Source organism: Puma concolor, chromosome A2 (assembly GCF_028749965.1).
Source record: "Puma concolor isolate L17-30 chromosome A2, mPumCon1.1.hap2, whole genome shotgun sequence".
NCBI lineage: Eukaryota > Metazoa > Chordata > Mammalia > Carnivora > Felidae > Puma > Puma concolor.
The window spans coordinates 124,428,490-124,446,292 of record NC_141668.1 but is presented as its reverse complement, the minus strand read 5'-3'; the positions used below and the strand labels follow the sequence as shown (position 1 = coordinate 124,446,292).

Here is a 17,803-nt window from a genome sequence, read left to right as displayed (position 1 = left end):
AGGGAAACAGCATGTGAAAAGACCATTATACGGGACAAAAGTGTGGTGCGCTCAGAGACCAAAGGAAGGTTAGTGTGGCTGGAGCCCATGAAGCTGGGGGAAAAGGAAGCATTTCTTAGGTCAAGGAAAGAATTTTAGCCGCACTGTGACAGACCCAATTCTTAAAGATAATTTGGTTCCAAATAGAGTGTTTCCTGACTCCACTATGTTTTTAAAGGGGAAGGGTATTATAGATTCAGAATTGTTTGAGTGCATAGTACTTTTTTGTCTGTTCAAACTAAATAAATTATCTACGGCCAAGCCAGTTTTTTTGTGCTCTTCTTGAATTTATTATACATATTCTTCAGAAGTAAAATAAAATCTGTATGCCCATGTAATGCTTGGCTAGTGGCTGAAAGGATCCTCATTATCTAATGATTTATCTAATGAATCCCTGATAGTTACAAGATTGCCTAGGACAGCCGAAGTTATAATGTAAGAACATTCACCTGTGGACTGCTTATATAATTAATCCCCATTGAGACATCCCCCTCACTTAACACCAGCATCTTTCCCTGCCCATTGCTTTGCCATCCTTGTCTGTTGGTCTCTTCTCGATTGCTCACTGTTAAACATTTGACAATACAATGCAAATCAATTGCAATGTAAAGTTCAAACCTTGCAAAAGATGCAGGATTTTATGAATATAATGTTGAGAAGCTACTTGAATCCCCTGAAAATGCTATAGACAAAGATTTGCCAGAGTTAGGACCAGTGACTACTGAAGAAGAGAACTTTGGGAAGCTTTCAAACTGTTGGGCAAGCTAGGAGAGTTTTGCAAAAACGACCCTCTTTTTGTCTATGCTGTGAATGTCCATATGAATTAAGGAGTGTTGCAGTATACTCTTAATTTTTTCTGGGGAAATTGCCTCCCCCAAGAAGTAATTTGATTCATGCATTCTGTCTGCATCCTAAATATTATTGAGTGATTACAAATTTTGTTAAATATAAAATAAATAATATAAACCTGTTTTAGTTTTTGGGTAAAAGATAAATCAATTCTTTATGACTATTGCCTATGAAATTTACATCTCCAGTTGAGTTGAATGCATTTTAAGTGCCCTTTCCCATGCAAATCTCTTTGGTTAACTAGGCCCTCCTAATACTGTCCAACATGATGTGTTAAGCACCTGCCTTAGCCAGCTTCTAGTTAAGTTCTGAGTTACCGAGCCATCCAGATGACTTTAGCATCTTTTGAAGATAATTTCTCATCTGTTTTCTGCCATTTGCCTTTATATGGTGTTTGTTGTGTTGGTTTTGCTGCTCTTTCAACTTCTCTCTGTTTTCCTCTCCTACAGCTATGTGTTTTGCATTTGAAGACCATCATGCTATCAGGGTACATGTATTTAGCATGTTGATACAGCATGTTCATTTGTGTTCTCATTTTTGTATGACTTTTTATTATATGAATAATTCATGCTCATTGGAAATAATTTCACAATACTTACAAGTACTCATATGTGGGAGAAAATCAGAATCACCTGCAATCCCACCACCCAGAGAAAACTAGGAGTGATGTTTTGATGATATTTGGTATATATCCTTTGATGTTGATATTTTTTATACAAAATCAGGTCATATAGTCCATCCTATTGTTTAACCATTTTTTTTACACATTGTAGACATTTTTCCATGTGGTTGAATGTATTTTTGTGCATTATATTTTAAAATGTGTGGAATGATCCCTTGAGTAGCTTAAAGATCATCTGAAAAGAAGGGCTGGTGGGGCTATTCTTCCCTTGTTTTCTGCATCAGGGGTTAATGCTTCGGATACCTCTGGGGCAGCGTTTAATAATTTGAGATAAATACCAGACGTTACTAAAGGTACTCTAACCTAGCCTGGCTTGTGGTCATTTTTGAGATCAGATATGAATGTTCTCACTCTCCTGTAGTCAGCCTGGCCTGAGCTGCTCACCAAAGCTGTCCATCTGTTCCAGGACATTGTCTCAGCCCTGGAGGACCGTCTGAGGCCCCTGGTCCAGGCAGAGTTATCTGTGCTCGTGGATGTGCTCCACCGACCTGAGCTACTTTTCCCAGAGAACACAGATGCCAGAAGAAAGTGCGAAAGCGGTGGCTTCATTTGCAAGTAAGCAGCCTCGTGCTCTGGGGTGGTCCGGGGCAGAGCACTGCTGACCAGATGAAGCACTTGCTCGTGAAGAAGCAGACGCTCGCCTTTTCACTTTGATCAATATAAGGTCATGTGTTAGAGTCCTGTGCTGACCTTTCCAAAGTAAGTTTGTAGGTTTGGTTGTTCTTCCCGACACTTGTTTTGGTGAGTTTCTCCTTTTCCCTGCATACCCCATCATTTGTCTTCCACTCCACAAGAACTGACAGAGCGCCCACCATGGGCTGCAGTACAGATGCAGAAAAGTCGTGAGCCTGCTGCCCTCAAAAAGCTCAGATCTCCCAGGACCCCACAGTCTTTACCTAACACCTTTGTAGTTGGTTAGGTTTTGCATTGGTGCATTACCTAAACAACAGGTTCCATGACCAAAAATCTTCATCTGATTTTTACTACTGAGTTTAGTTGGTTGTTTAACTTGAGAGTCGGCTCTGCCTCTGAGTTTCGTGCTTTTCTGGGATGCTCAAGGGACAAGACTGTGGGTACAGGAACGGTGTTTTTTCGCCTTCACAATCATCCTTATGAGGCTTTTTTATACTTTATATTTTAACAGTGCTATGGGCACTCCTCAGTGGATAAAGAGCTGCACTGTATAAACTAACAAGTTTGAGTGGACTTCTGTCCTGTTTCTTCTCTTCCTATAATCTTTCTATCACGTGTGGTAGACTCCTGCCCTCTGAGCCCTTTTGCGGTTACTGACCAGCAGGTGTCGCCATTGAGACGCTATTGAGACACTAACTGGCTGTTCTCACAACAGTGAATGGCCAAGCATGTTTAACCTGGGAGTCCTTGATAAATATTTGTTCATTTACTGCCTAGTTACAATAAGTTTCTTGTGAAGTTTGTTTGTTTATTTATTTATTTATTTATTTATTTACTTACTTACTTACTTACTTACTTATTTAAATGTGTTTTCAGGGACCTAATGCATGGTTTTCCTCCTACCACATTCAGGTTAATAAAGCATACTAAACAGCTGCTAGAGGAGAATGAAGAGAAACTCTGCATTAAGGTCCTGCAGACTCTCAGAGAAATGATGACCAAAGATAGAGGCTATGGAGAAAAGGTACTGAATGTTATTTTCTTGTTAAAACAGGGTATTTCTATGAAGTTGACGTGGGGTTGTGGGTTAGAAATACACCATAGTTCAGGCATATTGACTGAGGGGTTAACTTCTTTCTTTTTTAAAGCTAATTATCTTGTCACGACGAGTAGCTACATCATATTCCTTTTCTTTTAAAAGGCACATATACTTAGCTGTTGTATAGACTGCTTGCTACATAATGAATCTAATGTCAGGGAAATAGTAATAAGACTTTTCATCTAAATTCCCAACGGGAATGCAGACACCTCTTGTGTATCCCAGCGTGCATTCCTGAGTTTTGGATCCAGCTAAGCATACCTGTGGGTTTGCTTCTTTCTGGGGAGATGTTGCACAATCCCTGCAGTGTACTAAGAAACTCCCTCCAGTTCTAACTGGAATTAAGGCAGGCAAACACACCATTTCTAGCTGAGATTGGGAAATGGGCAGTCCCTGCGACAGGATACTTCTTGGCATCGGCAGTGAGTAAGGATGTTTAGAGACCCTCACAGTTTCAATTTTGGTCCAATACGTGGGGGAAAAAACAACAATCTCATTGTCCCCCACCATTTGCCCCCCCACTAAAAAAAATCTGGGCCTCAGTTTAAAATCTCACCAGTTTTAATTTGAAGGTAATAGGTCACTAATTATCTCCAAGCCACTTAAGCAGCTTTTTCTGAATTGGTAAATTGACTGATGTCATTGATTTGTCAAAAAACCCAGTAACTCACTGATTCATCTCTGTGAAGAAGCCTTAATAATTAAATCACAGCCTTCTTTTTAAAAGTGGCAAGTTACAACTGTATTATTCCAAGTATAGAGGCCTGCAGGGATCCTGATTTCTAACCTAAGCAATATCGAACGTAAATATTGGAGCTATTTCACATATGAAAATCTTTGGATAAGAAACATAAAACAGCAAAGTACACAAGCCCTTTAGCAGTATATATTTCTTCACTGTCCCCAGATTACTTGGCTTTTAAATGTCACTCTAAGTTTTAAAAATACATAAATTAAAAGGTGAATGAATGTTGACTAATTAGGAAATAAGTATCTATAACTCAGGAATTTGATGGTGGAAACCTGCTAGAAAAGAGTTTATAAATACAAATGATAGACATGAAGAAACATTGTACAGATGAGAAATGATGAGATGTCCCGTTCATACATACACCTGTATAGGCACCTACGTAGGTCTTGCACTAAAAAAAGAAAAAGAAGAATAGGAAGGAACTAACAGCAGAGAATACCAGACAAACAAACGGCATTTTTTTCACAAGATCTTTATTTTTCTTTGAGTGAGCTTTAAGAAATTTTTAAAAATATAATTCCAGTTACAGAAATTCACTCTTCATAATAAGATAGAATCCACCAAAAGGGCCATAACCAGTTATGAATATATTTGTAGCTTTGGGGGCATAAAACTTGATTTTCAAAGGTTGAGACCAGTTTTCTCTCTTTTAGAGTATCTGTTCATCTCTGTGACTGAGATTTTTATAGTAAACTTGGTGTCTCTACTCCCACAAATGTTACAAGTTGTGATTATATTTCCGTTTCTCTGAAGTTTTCTTTTTTATACCATAGAAAGTAGAAAATCTAGGAGTCGAATCTGTTGCTTGGCAGCCAAGTACGTCAGGGTCCTTGGGCTGTGTGGAAGGTATGCTTCCGCACTGGCTTTCCCTGCCTGTTGGTGCTAACTGGGAGAACATCATTACAGACCACGGGAGATACTGGATCTGAGATGTTGTAAAATTGTCTGTTATAAAGCTCATGGAAAATGTTAAAGCCTGGGGATTTAAGAGGGCAGTAGGTGGAGGTTGTTAGGAAAAAGTAAATAGTTGAGAAGAGCTTCTTAGACCCTGGCTCACATTCTTTTTTCAGCTGGTGAAGATATTAGCCACACCCAGGCAGAGAGGCTTAAAGGAAAGATGGCATGTCTTTCCAGTCTGGTTGGGGGCTGTCATCCCCCTTTATAAAAGTGAGAATACTGCAGGCAAATGTGGGAATTGCCATGCAACCAAGGAAGACATTCCAGAAACCCATGGTAGTCAACAGTTTCAATGCCTATAGCACATACTTAGAATGCTTCTGGCCCTATGCTTTGTGGGAAAATGCTTCTTAACCCTTCACATTAATGGAACTAAAAAGAGTGGGGGGGGAGGACGTTAAACTATTTCTGTTTCTTCCGATCCAATAGTGAGTACTAAATTTGTCCTATTTTATTAAGGCTGTTGAAAACGGTTTTGATGTTTTGCTGGCTGTCCCTATTTGAGTAAAGATGCATGACGTAGGGGCAGGCCAGCTCTTTCAAGGGTGGAAGGAACCCAGAGCCAAAGAACTAACCTTTCTCAGGCAAACCAGTTGGCTTTAGTTGATAAAATAAATGAGGTGTTCTTTGGACTGGATGCTCAGGGCACAAGGGCAAGTGTGAAGTCATTTCCGTCTTCCTGGCCCAGTTTTCCTATTAGTTGTCTCTTAAGTGGAATTTGTCCCATGACTACTACCCTTCTGGGATGTGCAGAATTGTTCTGCATCTCTGCCTTGTCCTGAGTCTTCATGGCCATAGTCTGATCTGGCATTGCTTTTTCCAGCCCTCCGTCCACACACAAGGAGCCATAGCAGAGAGCTGAAGTGACCTCCCAAGGTCACATGGCTAATGTGTGACAGGATCAAGACTGAAAGCCAGGGTCTTGAATCCCTGTCCTTTCTTCCCACCGCCAACATGGTTTCCACCATGTTTGTGTGCCAAGTTTTCTTCTAAGCCATAATCCTTAAAGATCATGAGAAATAGATGCCTTTATTCATCTCTACATTTTCTTTTTTTTATTTTTCAAAAACATTTTTTAAATTTTTATTGTTGAGACACGATACTCAACGATACTACTGAGCACGAGTAGGGGAGGGGCAGAGAAAGAGGGAGGCAACAGAATCTGAAACAGGCTTCAGGCTCTGAGCCATCAGCACAGAGTCCCACATGGGGCTTGAACCCATGAACCATGAGATCATGACCGGAGCCGAAGTCGGACGCTTAACTGACTAAGCCACCAAGGTGCCCTCATCTCTACATTTTCATTCAACATTTAGGATTATCAAGGTCACAGATAAAAATGAAAGATGAGGTCATGATTATTCTGTTAAAAAACATTGAAACATTGGTATGCTTATATGGATCTACTTGTCTGAAAAGAAAGCCATTGAGTACTGCCACCCATATATTACTGGATACGCTAAAACATAACAGAATCACTGTAACACCAACTTAAATTTTTTTAATGCCATATGTACCCATTAGCGTCCTAAAGTATGTCTTAAATAAAAATAACATTCTTTGGCTTCTTATGTGCCAGCCACTATACTAAGCATCTCTTACCATTTGTCAGATCAGCCTCAGGAATATCATTATTGTTATTAACTATTCTTGGGGGAGAAAACTTAGGCTCAGAAAGTTTCAGAAACTTGCCTAGGGTCACACAGTTAATAATGGGAGAACCAGGAATTCAAACTGAGGCAAACACCGTGACTTCAGAGTCCTCGCTCTTCTCCACTGTATCATTTGTGATTGACACCATTTGAAGTTCTCCCACAAGTTTAAGTTTCAATTATGTTACATCATCATGTAAGTGACCTGAGGCAGTGACCCTGACTGTGCTGCACGTAGCAGGACTTAAATATCTAATCTTCAGCTCAGTTCTGACTTCTCACCTGTTGAAAACAGTCTCCACTTGATGCCATCTTGCTTTACAAATTATGATTGTCTCAGAGTCATCCAAAACCTGTGGTTTCGCTTAGGTCCCAAAAGAAAGCATCCAATCGGTGAGTAGTCAGTGGTCAGTCCTCTTGTCTTGGTCAGCTTACTGAGAAGTGCCTGTCCAAGAATTGTCACGTATGATGCTAAGCTCAGGACTGCTAGAAGATTGTCAAAAGATTTAATCATGATCATTTAGGAATAAAAAAAAAAATCATCTTTATTATGTCTCTAAAATGCTAAGGACCAGCAATGAGTATTTGTCTCATAGAGTGGTAAATATAAAATACATATGAAAAACGATAACCAAAATAATGTTGGAGTATGTTTTTGTATGGTGCCTACAATGACTTGCTATCCTATGTATTCAAAATTAATGAACTTTAAAATCATATCAGGACTTTACCATCTCTCTTTGTATACAATGCCTACTGAATTCTGCTTTTAATCCACAAATTAAACAATGTCTTTATTTAAAAAAACAACAAAAAACTTCCTATGGCTAAACATCTCTAAAATTTAATCTGAATCTCTCTTCAACTCAAAGAACATCTAAAAGCCCCCTAGACCCATATGCCCCTAGAACATATGTTGTATGTTACATACTGGCTCCTCTGTAGTCTACTGTAGGTTCAAAGAGCTTGAAAAGAAATTCAGAGGCCAAGAATAAATTTGAAAGGGTATCTCAGAATTTATTTAAAATGTGTTTTCTTGAGGTGCCTGTGTGGCTCAAAGGGTTAAACGTCCGACTCTTGATTTTGGCTCAGGTCATGATCTCAGTTTGTGAGATTGAGCCCCAAGTTGGTCTCTGTGCTGACAACACAGAACCTGCTTGGGATTCTCTCTTCCCTCCCTCCGTCTCTCCCTCTCTCCTCACTGTCCTCACTCTCTCAAAATCAATAAATACTTAAAAAAAATTTTGTCTTCTGATAGTAGTAGCTCTTTTACTACCAGAGAGTTTTTGACCTCAAGTAATGTCAGGGTTTTCATTTCCTATGAATTGGCAGAACCTGTTAATTTACTAATGCTTCTTTTGTCTAGGTGAATAAAGTATTTCAGGATTTCTAATAGGAACTTAAATTTGCAAATGTATTATTAGTGAACCATAATATAAATAACTTGAGGGTCATCTCCCCCCTTAAGCACAATTGTGATTAATGCTCTAGTTGTTTTCTTTTTCTTGAACCTGATGCTAATAAGTCACTTACTTATTAACTAATATCACTTGCGTTGGCTCTAATCATCTTTGGGGGAAAACATTTCTTTTTTAATAATCAACAGTAACCAGAATATGGAGCTTCTGGTCTTAGGATATGTTGGCTGGCCTGCCCCTATGTCATTTCATATTTGCTGAAATTGAACCTGGTTCTGATTTAGCCCAAATGCAGTTTAGGCCCCAGATCCCCCCTGAATGGTAAAATGAATGGAAAGAATGAATTTTCTCCTTAGCTGAGTTGATCACCTGTAGTCTTTGGCTCTCCTCTTTCCCATCCTCTTCTGAAAGATTGTGGTTCTTGATTGGGCAGTTTGCCCTTGCTCCCAGCTCAGTGCAAGTTTTCACCTGTGCAGGGGAGAGGGAAGGTGCGCCTCTGAGCTCTTAGTTAAGTGACCTGCCAGGTTTGCTCCCTGGCATGTGAACACGGTGGGGCAGCATCCTGCCCGTCTGTTCCTGAGCAGTGGGGTTGAGAGCAGATGTCACTGTGAGCTGTTGTAGTTAGTGCCCTTGGTGCCTGCACCCCTTTGGAGGGTCACCATGTAACAGTGCTCCACCGTGGGGGACTCAGCGCTAAGAACACGCTGATGAAGTTTCTAATGCTTCGCTTGCTCTTGTTTCCTAACGTTTCCTTCTTTTTCTCCCCCTTTTTTTCTTTTCCAGCTAATTTCCATTGATGAATTGGATAATGCTGAGGTCCTAATTTCATTTTTTTTTTTTAAATGTCCCATGGTGATGTTTCCATGACATCCTTCCAGTGAACACTGTGGTCTGTTCCTTAGTCTTTGCAGTGTCTAGTATCTGACTTTTGTGTAGTGTGCCTTCTGGGCGTGAGTTGAGTCCTTTGTGTCTGTGTTAGCATTTCCCATGAGTTTGTTTGCCATTTGTCCTTGGAGATCCCATCTGAGTCTAGATAAAGATTTTCTAAACTGTGATAAGATTTCCGTCATTCACTGTTTAGAATCTCAACCGAATTTGTGGTTGATGCTGGTTATTAACCTATTCCTAAACTCAGTGTTGATATTCATAAAGAGCTTTTCTATCTGCACATAAAGCACCAATACAAAAAGAAATAACTGCATTCATATAGTTTGAAAGTAGTAAAAGGAGAAAAAAAAACAACACTATTTTCTTGGTCCCCATGTTGGAAGGTATTGAGTGTGAGGGGGTCCTAAAAATTTCTGCTAGAGTGCATTGTGAATTCCAAAATACACATTGAGACTTTCCAGCTACAGACTTGAAATGGGATTAGGAATGTATTATTACCATGGCTTTACATCTTGGAAAAATACCTAAAGGTCAAGAAATATAATTGTCATCTGATGGTTTCTATACTTAAGTATCAAATTAGTTTTACTTACCCAGAATTATCCTGGGGACCAATGAGTAGTCATTTTGTTTGGGATTTGGGGATCTCTGAAATATTTTTTGTATGGTGAATATTTTCAGCATTTCCTGCCGTATATTTAGGTTGCAATAAACATTTGGTAAATGGTACTAGAATGTATTAATTTGGGGAATTAAAGTATATAAATGAAGGAGTTTAATTATTTGGCAAATTGAGCGCCCTGGGAAATAATTTTATTAGACTTTTAAAAATCACTTACCTGGTCTACTTTTTTAGATACCTATTATTTCTTTTGACAGGCTAATTAACTCCTTATTTTTGGGTAGGATAGAGCTACCAGATAGAATATGTTGTCTATTCTAATATCCACTACCATCGTTTCAAAAATATTAAGAGATGTTTCAGATGTATGTAGGGAGAGTTTGAATTACAGACTTAAAGCAAGTGATGATGAATTTCACCGTGTTCCTGCAGGAATGGAGCTCAGAGAGGTTAAGTGACTGGACTTAGCTCGCACAGCCAGATAGGCTAAATGGAGGCTAGCACACTGCCGCCTCAGCCCCTCACCTGGTGTGTTTGCTTCTCTGCCACAGTAAACTCTGTAAGCAGAGACTTTTCCTTATATTAATCCCACATGAACCCAGGAGGAGGCCATACCCTCTGGGATGAATAGAAGGGGAGAAAAACAAAAGGCTGTGTGGTGGGTTAATTAATAACTTTACCCCATAGATATTTTTGCCATTTCCGTCTGGTTTATTCTCTTCCTGGTGTGTCCCTGAAAAATACCTAATGCCGACTTAGCGTGTCAGCACCTTTTGTTACTCGTCTTTCTACCTGGTATTATAAATGCCTCACTGATTTGAACTCTTACTCTTAAATACTGAAGTTGTATTTCTACTTGCTTAAGTACAAATGAAGTCAGAAAAGAAGATCTTCCTTCATCGGAGTCTGCAATGTTATTAATATACTGTTTCGCACCATAGTAATCATTTGATGTGTTTGCTTGCTCAAGATAGGACTTGGGTATCCTGGCTGGGAGTTTATTGCTTGCTTATGGAAAGATTCCACAGTTGGAGCAGGTGTGTTTATAATTATACTCTAGGAAATAGAATACTGTCTGTTTATAAAAGAAGAATGTTCTGGCAGCCGCTTGGATTCTTTGAAAATTCCCTGAGGAAGCAACTGTGGATCCCCTCTTCGTTGTTACCCCTGGCAACCATCAGAGCCCTGGGACACCAACACTCTGTCCCCAGTCCCTCAGGCTGTTGGATCTGGTCCTCTAAGCAGAGATGTCTGATTGGCCTTTATCATCAATGGCTGTTCTGGAAACCACCACTGCTCCTGCAGCTTCTACTCTACCCGGCTTTTTGTCAGTGTGTGCTGGTGGAAGCCTGCAGCACACAGCTGGAGTTCTACGGAAGCTTAATGAGAGAGTTCATGCTGGCCCAGGATACAGACAAGTCATCACACCTAACTTGGAAACCACTGTTCCATTCTAAACATGGTGGGGAATCGCCCCTGGAATAGTGTAAGGCATATGTGGTAATCTCATGATACCCTGACTGGGGAAGGGCCACTGCCCTTTGATGATAGAGGCCACTTGGGCATCTCAAGGAAGGAGATGTGCTATGAACGACTTGTAAAAACAAAAAAGAAAAAACAAAAAAACAAAACAAAAAAAACCAACGCAGCACCTCTGTGTCTCTGTCAGTGCTCTGAGAAAACAGGGTGAAATGAGGTCAGAGTCATGGAGTCCCTGCAAGGAAAGGGCATGGTATGGGGCCTTCCCAGCTGTCTTGTAGAACAAAATTTCATTTGAAACTAAGAAAAGAGAAGGTTTCTTCCTTCCTTTTCTTTTCTCATTCCTTTTCTTTTCCCTTTTCTTTCTTCTTTCCCTTTTCTTTCTTTCTCTTTCTTTCTTTCTTTCTTTCTTTCTTTCTTTCTTTTTCTTTCTTTCTTTCTTTCTTTCTTTCTTTCTTTCTTTCTTTCTTTCTTTCTTTCTTTCTTCCTTCCTTCCTTCCTTCCTTCCTTCCTTCCTTCCTTCCTTCCTTCCTTCCTTCTTTCTTTCTTGCAAATAAACAGGCACAGTCTTCATCCCCCTGATTTTACCTTTTCCTTGGGGTGTTGGTTGAGGGGTATAGATTGGGTGAAGGAGAAAAGGAAACACCATACTTGAGTTCCTTCAGCTCACTCTTAAAGTTTATAGTTTGATGAATTGTTATATATGTATACACACACTTCAAGGTAGTAGAGATTTCCATCACCCTCAGAAAGTTCTCCTGTCTACCCATTCTTGGCTTTCAATGGACACTAATGATGCCAACAACACTGACTTATATGAGTAACATTTGAGTGCCTGTTACATTCCAGGCACAGTGCAAGGGGATATGAATATGGTGATGCCCTCACATAAGCACAGCGTCTGCCCTTCTGAAGTACACAGTCCTGTGGGGGAGACGGGCAGTGGTTAAAATTAATGTTCAGTGACAACTGTCAACTATGAGAATTGCTAGCATGAAGAAGTACACGGACTCATGAGAACATAAAGTTTGGGAACGTCTACCTGAGCAGGGAGGTCTTGTAAGAGCTTAGGTCAGGTAGCAACAAGTGGGTAGCACCAGCAGGTGATCGTGTAAGTCACCTTTCTAAAGTGTAAAGTGCTGTGCTAACTGACCAGATGATTGCGATCAAATACTCCAACTTGAGGTGGAGGCCGTGGGCAGAACAGTAATCCACCTCATTTTCGCGTATGTGTCTATGAAAGGAAACAGTGTGTTTAGATAAATATGTGCTATAGCTCAGTGGAACATGCTGCGTTTCTTCGTATTCAAGATGTGATCCCCATGTAATCACTGTCACTTGGACCCATGGACTCTGCAGAGCCACCTGTGCCAGCTTGGGCTTCTTGCATCACAACAGAAGAGCTAGAGTGGCATGCCCACTTGTTCAGGGTGGCTGCAGCCCACTAACGTCAGCCCTCAGCTTACCCCACTTTGAGCTGCTTCTGCAAGCAAAGGATGCCACCAACGGAGAATTTTGTAAGATTCACTTGGGGTTGGGGGGGGGGGGGTGGGGGAGAAGAGAAGAGAAACCGAAGAATTATTAAATTTCACCTTCAGGGGGCGTTCTCATGACGTCCAACCCAGGGTGGAGGTGTCCTACTTTTTTACATTGCTGTGAACTGCTGGGTTGGGCACCTGCCAACATTCAGGCGGCAGTTACATAAGAGCTTCTTTTTTTCCTGGAATTTAGGCTCACTGCTGATGTGTGACCTTCAGCAGCAATTGCCAATAAATGCAGTGGGGCTGTTTACTGTTAGACACTAGCAACCATAGAGCAAGCAAGCTCAATTCAGAGCATACAGAAGCTGTTGCAGAAATCTCTGGATGATTTGAGGTTTTTTGGTGTTTTTTTTTTTTTTGGTAGCTTTTTTTTTAAATATCGTGAGATTATTCCACAATGACTGGAATTGTATAATTAAATCAGATGTGTTTTTTAAAAATGAATTTATCTGAGTTCCGATGAACATGTTCTGTAAAGTAAAGGTGAAACTGTCATTGGGACTAAATGATTTTTACTTCTTTGTTTCTAAAAACAAATACCATTAATAAAGGGCATTGTGTTAGCAAGTGTGATGGTTTTAAATTGTTCTGGTAAAATGCTTAGATAACCTATGTCAGCTCAATTTTCTTTAAAGCTCTCTGGTCTCTTAAGGTGGGTTTGCATAGGCCCATGAAGGACAGGTTCCTGCAAACATATTTGCAAGCCTGTTCACTGTTGGCTGCTTGGTTGGTTTGCCCCTTTGAGGTTTTGAGTGGGTGAAGAGGAACCAGAGGCTGATTCAGGGGTACTGGAGTTCATACATTCCCTTTGATGTGCTGATAATGAGGATCATAATACGCTTGTATTTCTTAAACTGTATTCAGTTTCTACTAGGGATGGTCCATGGAAAAAGACTTCATCTTTCAAAGGAAAATTCTAGAAACCTATGGTTAATAGGATGATTTATGTTGATGGCAGCGGAAAACAAAAGGTTTTGTTTTGTTTTTTTTTATAAGGCTGTGGTCTCTGCTAGTCTGTTGGAGGCATACATGAAATGTATGTATGTATGTGAACGGATAGTCTTGTACATACACCGGAAATAGGTGTATAGTCTAGGAAGACTAAGAGCTGTTTTTTTTTTTTTTTTTTTTTTAAGATGAGAAGGTATGATTTCCTTCATTTATAGTAGAACTTCATCCTTTTATAAAGTGCTAGGTACATCGCATATTGAAAGTGAGCATGCCAGTGTCTTAGAAGCACATAGGTAGTTACCACTCAAGGACCATAGTTATGATGCCTTGATTTGTGGCCTCATCCAAGGACACTTGGATTCAGTGACTTGAGATTGATTTTGAATTTGTCTTTCAAAGCCAATCATTTGAAATCTATTTTAGTTTAAATTAGTTTAAATTTTGCTGACCTTGTCTAAAAGCAACGGGAAGACTTAAGATGAGAGAAATAAGAATAGGCAGTAGGGCGCAGTAGTGGGTTTCCAAGTTCAAAACCACACAGCATCAGACTGTTGTGCATCATCTGCTGGTTCGGGAGGCTTTGCCTTGATTGAAGATGTCAGCACCTGAATATAGTGACTGATCCTGGGAATAGGGTGGGAAAGACCAGACTTGTCCGAATTCAGACATGACCGTTTTCTCTCTCTCAGCATCCTTCCTTAACATTGAGGATGATGCTTCATGTAAAACAAAATAATTTTATAATGAAAATGTGCTGAGAAAAATAACCTCATGCATTTACTAAACATTATCAATTGCTTTTGGTAATTATGTAGCTGTTATCTTATTTGAACAATGTAGCTTATTAGGAATATGCTTCTATTTTTCAAAATTTCAAGTAATTGCCGTGAAGTAACCTCATCCTCAAGGAAATAGAACTGAAATCCTCCTAGGAGGAAGTGCTGGCAAAGGCCGTTGGAGTTCTGTTGTTGTTGTTGGTGTTGTTTTTACCAAATTATATGCCACGTATAGTTTGGCCTTTGCCATGCCTGAACTCATTTTATGTCCTAGCAAGTTGTCTTATTTAGGGGACTGGCTCTTAAATATAGTGAAATGAAGTTTACTAAAAATACACCAACGATTGTTTAATGTTTTAACTGGAGGAAACCCTAAAGAATATGTGCTCCAATCTCCTTGACTGTAGGTCAGGACATGGAGGCCCAGAGAGGTTCAGTGACTGGCTCAGGTTCACATAAAGCCGGTGCCTGGATGAGCTTCTGGACACATGACCCTGTGCAGCACGTTGAGTGTTTCTATTCTGTTTCATGAACGGATAGCATTAAAAAGGTGTCCTTCTGTTTACATAATGATTCCCAAGGCTGCACAACATCCTTTGTTGTCTCAAAAGGCTTCATGAAATGTTCAAGGAGAAAAGATAATTTTAATGTCATTTTTATCTTGGAAATTAATTGCAAAACAAGCATGATAGTGGTCTAAGGAAGCAGTGGACTGACTGTACAATCATAAAGCCTATCAGAGGCCACTGATGCCTGAGTGATTAAGAAATAGCCATATACTCCCTATGAGCATACTAAACATACTCACGATGCTTCTTCGGACACAGAGATGTCAGACAGGAAAATTGACAAAACTGAACCAAACCCCACCACTTCCAGGTTCTCTCTTCTTCATTTCCTTTAACTTTTGTTTGGACTGGAAAAATGAGCAAGACGGTAGCTCTGGGGAGTTCCTCCAGTAAACCCATGCCTAGAATTCTTTTGTTCTAATCATACAGGATCACTATGAAAGGATATGTTAGTGAGAATGTAGCCAGAGATGACATGTTTTTCCATTGATACCTTCAACTGCTCTAAAATGTATGGGCCATTACCTTAATTCTCCTTTTTCTTCTGTGTCCCTTTCACACTGAGATAGCAAAAATGTTTACACAATTTTAATTCTTTAGCCTAAAGCATACCAAATAAAACAATAAAGTGTTTTCTTGGGTTGTGATATTATTTATGTCTCGAAAAGACCTATAACCGACCTGGCCATACTTCCTTCCGTCTGTCCTGCCACTCTGTGTATCCCCACCCAGCAGGAAGCTCAGTGCTCTGGAGATACATTTTTTCCTTCCCCTGAGGTTAGGGGAGTTGTGCTCATGTCTCAAAATTCTTCTGTCCATTATTGAGTGAGCAGCCCTCTCTATATGTCTGCACTGTCCCTGGAGAATTGCTTTAATCTCTGTACTTAAAGAGATCTCCTATATTTTTTTTCTTCATTTTACCTGTTGGAAATAGAAAATAAGATACATCATGATGTTGTATAATAACATTCTCACATCAAAAACATCGTTTCCATCTGGGGGATCAAACCAAGGGGGTGGGTAGCATTGAGCTGGATTGAGACACTACCAGACTTCACAGGTACAGTCCTTCTGTGCTTTCAACACATCCCCTGGCTCACCACCAAACAGCCACAACCGAGCCTCAGTACGGGCGTGCTATGTCACTGGAGCACTGCTAAGGCAGGCCAAGGTCACTCCCTTGCAGCAGGAGCCTTGGCCTCATTCCATAGTCCCAAACTGCACCTTGAACCAGCCAGCCGTGCCCTGTGCGTGACTTTGGTCCAGGGAGGTCTGGGTGGGGTCTGGCAGTTACATCTGACATCAGTTCCCTGCTTGGAGCACGTGCCCTGTGGAGGACAGATTGGTGGTGCTGTCTTTGGCAACCTTTGGACCCCTGGGAAGGAGACTGCCCCCGAGACCTCTGTTGTCATTACCCACCTGTTCCTCCCTCCCTGCACCTTTGCGGATAGCCCTGGAATAGCTTTTCCTCTCTTGATGATCAAAACACAGGTGTGCAGCGGTTCTTTGTTTGGCATCCTTTTTTTTTTTTTTTTTTAAATACAGATTTCCTCCTTGGTCATTAGTAGTCTTTTGTTTCTTTGTTCATTTTAAATAAATTTCCCTATCTCGGGCCAATTGTTCTTACAGCATGACCACATTTAATCCAATTTAAGAGAGAAATGATCTCCCTGCCTCGGTTGCTGAAGATGTGGTATAGCCAGGTCACCTCATCTTTGATCTTGCCTTCTGTGTTTTGTCCTTGAGTGTTGGTCTCTGGACTTCTTTGTACCCCATGAGATTCAAGTGCCATAACTAACATGATTTGTTTTACTCCCAACTAGCTACCACAAGCTCCGGATTCTGAGAACTCCACAGAGGTGTGTGTTGCTTACCTATATTTGCAATGACAGCAAATATGGGTGCTTCTCAGTTGTCCTGGTTGAGTGTCTGAGTTGTTGTGGGGGAATTTCTGTCCTGGTGGTAGATACAGGAGGGAAGTCCTCTAGCTGGGCTGGGAACTGATGGTTTCTGTAACTGAGGTGGCTCTCTCTGTAGAAAGAATGTTCTGAGTTGCTGGAGGTAAACCAAAGTGTCCCTCCAGGTGAGGAGATAGGGCTCTGTAAAGGCTTTCACACAAAACTGTCTCCCTCTTGAAATGTTCTTTTGAGAGACTCTGGAATGTCAAGACCTTTCTCTTGTTACACAAAATAAATCCTGGGTCCTGTGCAGAGATGATGCACATTTGAAGTTCTGGATATTAATGTGTAGTTTTGGTGAAAGCTGCTAATATAGTCAGTTTCACATTGCACTCTTTCTCTTCTTCTTGCTAACTAATCTTGTTAAATGAGGAACTAGAATTAATTAAGGCATCTAAAGTCTTAGAGATGCTTTCTGGGGCGGCATATTTCTAACTATGAAAATTTACTTTCAGAAACTATTCTAAAACCACAGTAGGGTAAAGCATGAATGAAGCGCACTATATTTAAAAAAAAAAGTCTAATGAAGATCTTAAAAATGAAACCGATTACCAGGTAGCTGAGTTGCAATGTGGATGCTCTGTAATGATCAGTCTCTAATAGGCTGATCAGAGCACGTCACTCTTAGCAGCTTGGATTAGAATGCTGTGTACTGGTGGGTCGGGGAGAGCCAAGGTGCCATGTATGTGTCTGTTCAGAAGTGTGTGCATTGATGTTCTTATGCATGTGCCACGCAGTTAATGCATGTATGAATTGTGAGGACCTGCCCTGTTATGTAAAAGTACATAATATAACATGGCAAAAAAAGTCATAAGTCTGCTCACTTCAAACAGTGCATCCGGGTTGGGGACAGGACAATTGTTCAGCATTCAAAGTAATCGAGCATTAATATGTGTCTGGGAAAATTTTTTTAAGGGCCTATAATCCTTTTGTGTAACT

At 40.4% G+C, this 17,803-nt stretch overlaps 1 protein-coding gene across 9 annotated transcripts in view; it reads left to right on the top strand.

Annotated features, from left to right (window-relative positions):
* Positions 1-17,803, top strand: part of ITPR1 (inositol 1,4,5-trisphosphate receptor type 1) — a 328,509-nt gene that overhangs the window by 198,603 nt on the left and 112,103 nt on the right. For 6 of the 9 annotated variants that reach the window (XM_086697546.1, XM_086697547.1, XM_086697544.1 and 3 more), the window contains 4 exons: positions 1,977-2,125; positions 3,116-3,227; positions 8,864-8,896; positions 16,730-16,765. In XM_086697546.1, coding sequence (XP_086553672.1) covers positions 1,977-2,125; positions 3,116-3,227; positions 8,864-8,896; positions 16,730-16,765 — 330 coding nt within the window. The remainder of the gene's footprint in view (positions 1-1,976; positions 2,126-3,115; positions 3,228-8,863; positions 8,897-16,729; positions 16,766-17,803) is intronic. The other 3 variants (XM_086697550.1, XM_086697548.1, XM_086697549.1) reach the window with 1 other exon arrangement.